The 7,500-nt window shown below is 51.5% G+C and overlaps 1 protein-coding gene and 8 non-coding genes across 9 annotated transcripts; all 9 read right to left on the bottom strand.

Annotated features, from left to right (window-relative positions):
- Nucleotides 1–2,563: 2,563 nt before the first annotated feature.
- On the bottom strand, nucleotides 2,564–2,940 carry LOC123144970 (ctenidin-1; the record flags this gene model as incomplete). The annotated part of the gene is given in 1 exon segment (XM_044564246.1): nucleotides 2,564–2,940. A coding segment is annotated over 1 exon segment (203 nt), but the record flags the coding sequence as incomplete, so codon positions are not given.
- A 2,770-nt stretch (nucleotides 2,941–5,710) lies between these two features.
- LOC123146488 (small nucleolar RNA SNORD14) lies at nucleotides 5,711–5,830 on the bottom strand. Its single transcript, XR_006472751.1, has one exon. It is a non-coding gene; the product is annotated as a small nucleolar RNA SNORD14 (small nucleolar RNA).
- A 67-nt stretch (nucleotides 5,831–5,897) lies between these two features.
- LOC123146485 (small nucleolar RNA SNORD14) lies at nucleotides 5,898–6,018 on the bottom strand. The gene has a single exon (XR_006472748.1). It is a non-coding gene; the product is annotated as a small nucleolar RNA SNORD14 (small nucleolar RNA).
- Nucleotides 6,019–6,124: 106 nt separating this feature from the next.
- LOC123146620 (small nucleolar RNA Z112) lies at nucleotides 6,125–6,307 on the bottom strand. Its single transcript, XR_006472832.1, has one exon. It is a non-coding gene; the product is annotated as a small nucleolar RNA Z112 (small nucleolar RNA).
- Nucleotides 6,308–6,360: 53 nt separating this feature from the next.
- Nucleotides 6,361–6,439, bottom strand: LOC123146648 (small nucleolar RNA snoR77Y). The gene has a single exon (XR_006472857.1). It is a non-coding gene; the product is annotated as a small nucleolar RNA snoR77Y (small nucleolar RNA).
- A 64-nt stretch (nucleotides 6,440–6,503) lies between these two features.
- LOC123146635 (small nucleolar RNA snoR31/Z110/Z27) lies at nucleotides 6,504–6,603 on the bottom strand. Its single transcript, XR_006472845.1, has one exon. It is a non-coding gene; the product is annotated as a small nucleolar RNA snoR31/Z110/Z27 (small nucleolar RNA).
- A 54-nt stretch (nucleotides 6,604–6,657) lies between these two features.
- LOC123146659 (small nucleolar RNA snoR31) lies at nucleotides 6,658–6,750 on the bottom strand. The gene has a single exon (XR_006472867.1). It is a non-coding gene; the product is annotated as a small nucleolar RNA snoR31 (small nucleolar RNA).
- Nucleotides 6,751–6,817: 67 nt separating this feature from the next.
- On the bottom strand, nucleotides 6,818–6,913 carry LOC123146502 (small nucleolar RNA R30/Z108). The gene has a single exon (XR_006472764.1). It is a non-coding gene; the product is annotated as a small nucleolar RNA R30/Z108 (small nucleolar RNA).
- Nucleotides 6,914–7,006: 93 nt separating this feature from the next.
- LOC123146640 (small nucleolar RNA Z107/R87) lies at nucleotides 7,007–7,110 on the bottom strand. The gene has a single exon (XR_006472850.1). It is a non-coding gene; the product is annotated as a small nucleolar RNA Z107/R87 (small nucleolar RNA).
- Nucleotides 7,111–7,500: the final 390 nt, after the last annotated feature.

The raw sequence follows: 7,500 nt of genomic DNA, 5'->3' as shown, positions 1-7,500 counted from the left end.
TTGTTTGTGTACTTGGGCATCACCTGAGAGGGAAGCTCGGATAATTTTTTGCAGCGTCAGTCGTACGAAGAATTATGATGTCATCGGGCATCAGGTTTGAGGTGGAGAAGTTCAACAGAACTGAAAACCTTGAATTATGGCAGACATGGGTGAAAAATTGTTGGCGCGACAGGTATGCTTGAAGGTGTTGCGGGGTGTCAAGCCAGTTAAGATGGACGATGATGGCTGTGAGGAGTTGTAGATGGTTGCAGTCAGGAAAGTTCGGCTCAGGTAAGACACATAGGGCAGTTGGCCTGGACAGTCTGACGGATCGACACAAGTCGATTGGTACAGAAGACGGTGGTGGGGTCGGCGATGACGACATAGGTGCGTGATGCTGATGGTGACCGACTTCTAGGCGTGGAAACACACGGCACAGGCCTGAGTGCTTGTGTGGCTTCGACAAGATTATGGCGCGGGATTGATTTAAGGCGGTGCACATGAGAACTTGAAGTCGACGGGACGCGAGGGTGGACTGATCATCTACCATGGAGTGATGTTGAACGTGGAGCTGGATTGAGGGGCTACGGTGTAAGGATCCAGGGAATCGAAGCCTATTCAGCAATGGAGGAAAGCGAGTGACACGTAATTCGGACTGGAGCCCAGTGGTCTGATGGAAGCCTGAAACTCGTCATCGGTCGGTGATGATCGGCGGTACTCTGCAGTGGGGGTTGAGTGGTGTGGGTTCGCGACCCTTGAGACTCGACCGGGACAGCGGATGCTCGACGCGGTAATAGCGGCGAGGTGTGCGGTATGCACTGGACATGGAGACGGGCCAGGGCTCTGGTGGTCATACATGTGGTGAGACAACTGCGAATTTGACTCGGGATGACTACAAACAACGGTGAAATTCCTTCATGTTTCAGACATGCGGTCAAGAAAGGAGCGGTGATGTTGAGTTCAGGTAACTCTTATGAGTTGTTCACTTTCACACAGGTCATTGATCACTGTGTGATGGCGTTGGACTGATACTCGGGAAGTTGGGAGCACAAACTAGAGTAACAAGAAACTTAATTTTGCTCGAGTGTTGACTGTGATCAAGAAAATAAGGGACTACAAGTTGCAGGTGGAGTCACATGAAGTTTTTGGAGTAGCAGGGGTACTCATGGGATAAACTCAAGTTCAATGTACATGGAAGTTTGACGCATGGACGAATCCAAGGTGGTGGAGAATATTCGCCAAGGTGGAGTTTGTTGGAGTTGTGTCGAATATTGTGTACAAGGTAGGTTACAGTTGGATTATGAGTTGTATTGTGTTTACATAGGATGTGGAGTCGTGTCCTAGTAGGACACTTGTATCATAGGCCTCTCATATATAGCGGGGGTAGACACACGATGTAACCTATGCCAACATAATAGCACAGGTGCGCAAGGGGGAGCCGGTGGCGTGTGCCGATGCCCGGGTGGCCGGTGTGCGGTATTGTGACGGTGTCACGGGGAGGAGCGCCCGTAGTCAGGCCCCGGGGATGTAGCCATATCGGTGAACCTCGTTAATAAATCTCGGGTCGTGCTCGTGTGATTGCTTGGTCCTCGGATGATCGACGACATGCCTCAAATTTATTCTAACACAAATCATGCAAATTAGAGTCCAAAACAAAGCGAGGAGCCGCTCCTCCTCGTTGGGCACTGTTGGCAACCCACGATGGCGTCAAACGGATTGCTTTGCCGCCTCCCTCTCCCTTATCCGCTGCCCCTCGCGGCAGGCGGCACGCGCCTCCGATTCCGGCGTGCGCCTCTGCGGGGCCGGCGGAATGGGCACTAGAACCTACCGCTGCCCTTGCGGAGCAGCGGCCGGCGGGGGAGGTGGGCGACAAAGGGGCGGCGCGGATTGATCAACCCTTGAGGAGCCGCGCGCGGCTGGGAGGGGCCAGCTGTGGCGTCTGCGCTTAGTCAAGCGGCGACGAAGCAGATCCGGAATTGCCCCTCCCCTCGTGTCCACCCGACCGCTTTAGCGCAATGCGGAGGGCCAGCTCCTCATCGACATCGATGGCGTCGTCGTTGGAGCGGCTGCCGGAGCTCAACATGCTCACCGAAGTCATCGGATTGAATCAAAATAGGAAAAACCAAAGAAGGGAAGGAGAAGAGACGGAGCTTGAGCGGGACGAAGTGAACTAGGATTTCTGGATTAGGATATTTTGTGGGGACGGTTGTGGGTCGTGCTAACATGGCGAACACGCCTGGTCGCAACCGGGTCACCTCATATTCGCCTACATTTGGGCAGGATATGAGAGGTGCCGGATAGCCCGAGCGTTTGAGACCGGTTTAAGGCGCTCGGATAGATCGGTTTTTTTGACTGAACGATGATCGGTCCGTCCGTCCAGATGATTTAAGGTTGTTTGAGGCGCCCGCATGTAAATGCTCTGAACACAAACAACGCCCGCATGTAAATGCTCTGAACACCTTTACTTAACCTCGTCGAGTCGTCGATTATATTGGACGATTGGCATCAGGCAAAGAAAAATACGAAGCGAAGTGATACATACATGCATCAGCACATCGACCCCTGATACGGATCGAGTCGAGACTGAGAGAACATGCAACAATCATATACACCATTCATAGGTACAACCGTACAAGTACACCATCGTTTAATTATAGAAGTATATAGACTGCTTTAGCTATATTAGCATTATGATTTCTGCCATGACGTATACTGATCGCATCTCTGCATGGCTAAGAGAGTAACGACACAGGCGGCTTCAGTTTTTACCGCCACCGTCCTGCTTCTTCTGCGTCCCTCCACCGCGGAATCCACCGCGCTTGTTCCAGCCAGCGCCACCATCTTCGCCGCCAAACGCTCCTTCCCCATTATAACCACCAGCACCGTTGCCACCATAGCCACCGGGATATCCACCGTATCCGCGATCGCGTGGACCAAACGTTCTTCCGCTTCCTCCGCCACTGCCACCACCTTCGCCCCCGCCGCCTGCATCACCGCTGCCACCGTAACCGTAACCGTATCCGAAACCGGAGCCCTTTCCAACAGGCCCGGCAGCCCATCCCCACTCGTACTTCCAGGTGGAGCCGTCAGGGCTGGACCCCTGGGCGGACCCCGAGTCGCCGGTCCACCCAGGCGGAACCGGCGGCACAGTCTTCCCCGGCGACGCCAGCCCGTCCTTCTCGCCGTCGGCCTCGGCGCCCGCGCACTGCACCAACTCAGGCGCAAAGAGGAGGAACGCGAGCGCGAGCCCCGCCAGCTGCGCTTGCCATTGCCTACGGCCGCACTCCATGGTATCTTCCTTGATCTCTTGACCGTCTGGGTTCGTCTTGTGATGTGCTTGCAGTGGATGCCCTGTGCCCTATTTATAGCGCTCGATCATGGGGCTAGTGGTCCGGAGCAATCGATCACGCACTACCGTCCCATTCCTGGGAGGATTTAGCCTCTTCGCTGCGGATTTTTGTGCCGACTTACTAAAATCTCTCAGAAAAGCAGTTTATATCGCCGGGCGTCATGTGCTCGCGGCCCACTGGAATTGCAAGAAAAGGAAAAGCAAGCTGTTATTGGTTAATTTTGTTCCTATGCCGAGAGTCCCGTGACTGAAGAATCTGGTAGCTGCCGGAGCTGGGCAAAATTCTGATGCCACGGCTTGACCATGTCCGTCCGTTCCCACTTACAAAGATCGTCGGTGCATGCAGCACAGCAAGACTGCCATGAGCCCATGACACGGAAATATCTGGGCACATCGCGCGCCCGTGAGCACAAAGCGTGCCGGTAAAAGGGAAGGGAGAAAACGATATGGAGTTGAACACGGGTGCAGTCCATTTCAATCCTGCACTAATTCAGGCTGTCGACCGCCATTAGATGGCAGTGTTGGCGTGTATGGAAGTCGTAATCAAGTGGCCAGGATATCTCTGCTTTTGCACGCTGCAAGGCCACGATAACCGGCATCAAAGTTAGTGGTAAGCTTAACCGATAACTTTGACCTTGTGGTTTAACAAGGACATCAGCCCTTTGTGTACCGTCCGGTAGCGAAATTCCAGAGATATTCCATTCCATGCTCTATTCCTCACTCAAAAACGCGGCCCAACACGCCGACGCAAATGGACAGGCGTCCATTTTTTCTCCATCCGTGACCCATTTCCAGCCCATATTTGGGCTGCATTTGCGTCGAAACGAATAGGGCGTGGCGCGCGGGACGCATGTCCTTGAACACCCACTGGCACGCACGTCGGGGGCACAAAATTTTAATTCCCCCTGCTCTCCAAAAAATCCTCCCGCCCTCCTGCTCCTGCCATGGCCACCGCCCCAAACGACACCACCGCCGGCATCCCAGCCACCACCGCCTCCCGCCACGCGACCCAAAAGAAGAAGAAACCCAAGAAGGTGCTCATGCCAGCGCAGCTCTCCCGAGAAACAGCGGAGAGGAAAGCCTCCGCCCAGGCCGCCATCAACGTCGCGGCTGCGCAACACAAGGCCGCCGTTGAGGATAACGAGGCCCTCTTCGCCAAGGCCACGCAGGCAGCGCTACAGGACACCCTCGTCGTGCTAGGGCTCAACCGACCCATGCCAACTATTCTTGCCGCCATGGTCGCAGCGAGCACCTACTCGTCGGCCATTCGACCTTCACAGGGGTAGTCGCCGAGCTCTTCCACAACATCGTAGATGGGCGGTCTCCATCCGGCGCACGACCATGGTGCGACCCGCTTCTACACGTCACTGGACGGTAGCGTGATCACGCCGGCCACCCCCGCTCCCACGGTCAGCATCGACCTCAACGTCACGACTGGGTCCGACGCCGGCCAATCTGCCATCGGGATGCAAAAGATGACCCGACGCCCGCAAGCTATTCGACGGAACGCCCAACCCGACACCGGCGCAAGATAACCCGGCCGACTTCGACGATTTCATGGATACCCCCGAAGCTGCAATGATCCACGCAAGATGGGTGTGGAAGCAAAACAGCGGTGCCTGCAAGAAGGGAAGCGGCGACCATGGTCGCCACCATTACTGGTCATGACCAAAACCAAGACAAGGTTTTCACCAAGCTTCTGGCATCACCTCATCCACACAATGGCGCCCACCTAGCACCACCACCGAGCTAGCTCACAGTTTAATAAGCCCATCGTCGAAGCAGCCAACCACACCTTACGAAGGCCATCGACCAACACCAATCACTAGATCTACCAACCGCAAACCAAATGCCGAGTCAATAGATACGGCACAAACCGCCAATCTTGTTGAGCACCAAGCTCATAGGTACCAAAGACATGCAGTCAAAGGCCACGAACCACCTCGAATCTCAACCATGACCAAACTCCTGCGTGCGCCTATCAATGAACACGAAAGATCAGACCGCCACTATCAAAGAACACGAAACATCGAACAAGCACGCTCCTACTTCCATCACGAGCCTCTACATTACGCAACCCTAGGATGCTAGGCGGCCAAGCAGCGGGCCCACATCAGGCCGGACCACTCGTGTGACCCGGCCAAGGCCAGAGCACAAAGAGGCCACACTCACCCCTGCAAGGCCCGAGCCGCGCCTGACCAAATCCAAACGTGAGGACCCAGATCCACAAAATAAGTTAACACTATGAACATCTACATCTCAAACTCGCACAAACAATAATAAAAATACAAAAAGGAAAACAAGCGCAAAATGAGACTGGTCATGAAACTGAAGCTATCATATCATAATGCACAAAAAGAATAGATGGTTAAAATGCTGCATTGCATCAGACATCCAAGGAAGAATCTAGCAGCATCATCTCTCAAGCCTGGCAGGGCGAAATCTCTTAGGCGGCAACTGCGAATGTTTGAGAAACAAGCCTTAAATTTATCATCATTTGCAATGCCAAAAAAAAGCACCGGAAGACAACAGACTAAAATAGAAACAACATATAATGGGGATATTAACAAGGCTCGGACATCCAAGGAAGGAATTAACAGCATTAGCTCTCAAGCCTGTCAGGGCGAAAGCTCTTAGGCGGCATCTGCGAATGTTTTGAGAAACAAGCCTTAAATTTATCATCATAGCCATATTATTTCCCCAGTTGATCAAATAATGTTGATCAGGCATCAGGCCTATATACAAGCAATTAGATACTACTAAGCCAAAAAAACAGAGCAAACAATATTGAATAGAATCCCTCAGAGACCTGCTTAAAATCACGCACACAGCTGAATCAAACTAGCTACAAATGAAGATTCCAGCCCAGACCAAACCACAAAGGTTATGACCGAAGGAGGACACTTGCAGTAGAGAGAAGCAGTTGTTGTTTACAGTGTCATACGGCACTTCCTATGGTCTGAGAATCTTCACAGTGACAATCTAAGAAACAAGATTAACACCACTAACAGTAAAGACCTAAAGCTACTGGTTTCAAGCCTCAGAAGAGCTGAAATATCGTCATCTGATATCAGACGGTAATTCCAACATAAAGCTAATCATCATGGGTGTCAATTGCATTATATATAGATCTAACGTGAAGACAGATTGGACTAAAAAACGAAAGAAAAAAAGGCGTATCATCATAATATAAATGCCTTCTCATTCACAGGAAAATAGGCACTGTGTGTTAGAAGGTGTCCTAAGATTGTTTCATGGTTTTATCCCCTGATACTGAGCGAATCAACAAAAAAATCAAAACAAATTAAATAAAACAAACCTGATCTCTGATGGACTCATATGCAAAAGATGACATCAATGGATGGCTCAAGCCGGCCTCGGATCAAGTGTTGGATTATGCATCAATAAATCCTCACGGTCCAAAGAGATATTGTAGAGAAAAAGCAAACGAAGATCAACAGTGAAGAACGATTGGAGGGTACGACATAGTTAGTCAGTGGTGGCAATATCTAATTGGTTCGATTCTGCCAGCGATGTTGTCAATCCTTTTAGAAGAGGGAGCTTGTTATCCTCATCGCAACTACGCCCTCCAATACAAAACAAAAATACCAAACATGAAAGAGAAGAATCCGGATAAAGAAAAGAAAAATGAACGGAAGATTGAAAAATCAGGCATCAGATGGCTCGGTTCAGCGGGATAATCGGCATACAAATGAACTCCTAAGAGAAAACTTATGATTTGGTCTGCTGAGCTTGAGTATCTGCAAATTGTCACTGCCATCACTTGAAGGAAAAGAACAGGTCGGAAGGAAAATCAAACGAATTGGAAGATCTCAGCCCTGACCGTGCTGAGTTGGGTGGTATGGAGGGGGAGGCTGGAACTTGAGCTGCTCTCCGGCGGCGATGATGGGATCTCTGTGGACGGACGGGCAGTTATATACGGAGGAATATCTGGGGTTCGGGTTTAGATTAGAAGTTCGCGCTGGGTGGCGGCGTGTATGCAGATACTTCGCCGTCTGCCGCGATTTTACTTCGACTGCCGGCTCGTGGACACGAACTTTTTTTTAACTAGGTTTGAACAAACTACAGATTTGTGCATAACACTTTCAGTTCGGCCTATATGGCAGCACAAAGTTGGCCCCGCGCGTACAGCGCCAGGGAACCAACGAGCC

Source organism: Triticum aestivum, chromosome 6D, assembly GCF_018294505.1.
Source record: "Triticum aestivum cultivar Chinese Spring chromosome 6D, IWGSC CS RefSeq v2.1, whole genome shotgun sequence".
Taxonomy (NCBI): Eukaryota; Viridiplantae; Streptophyta; class Magnoliopsida; order Poales; family Poaceae; genus Triticum; species Triticum aestivum.
Note: the sequence above shows the minus strand (reverse complement) of the source record. Positions and strands in the feature narration are given on the sequence as shown.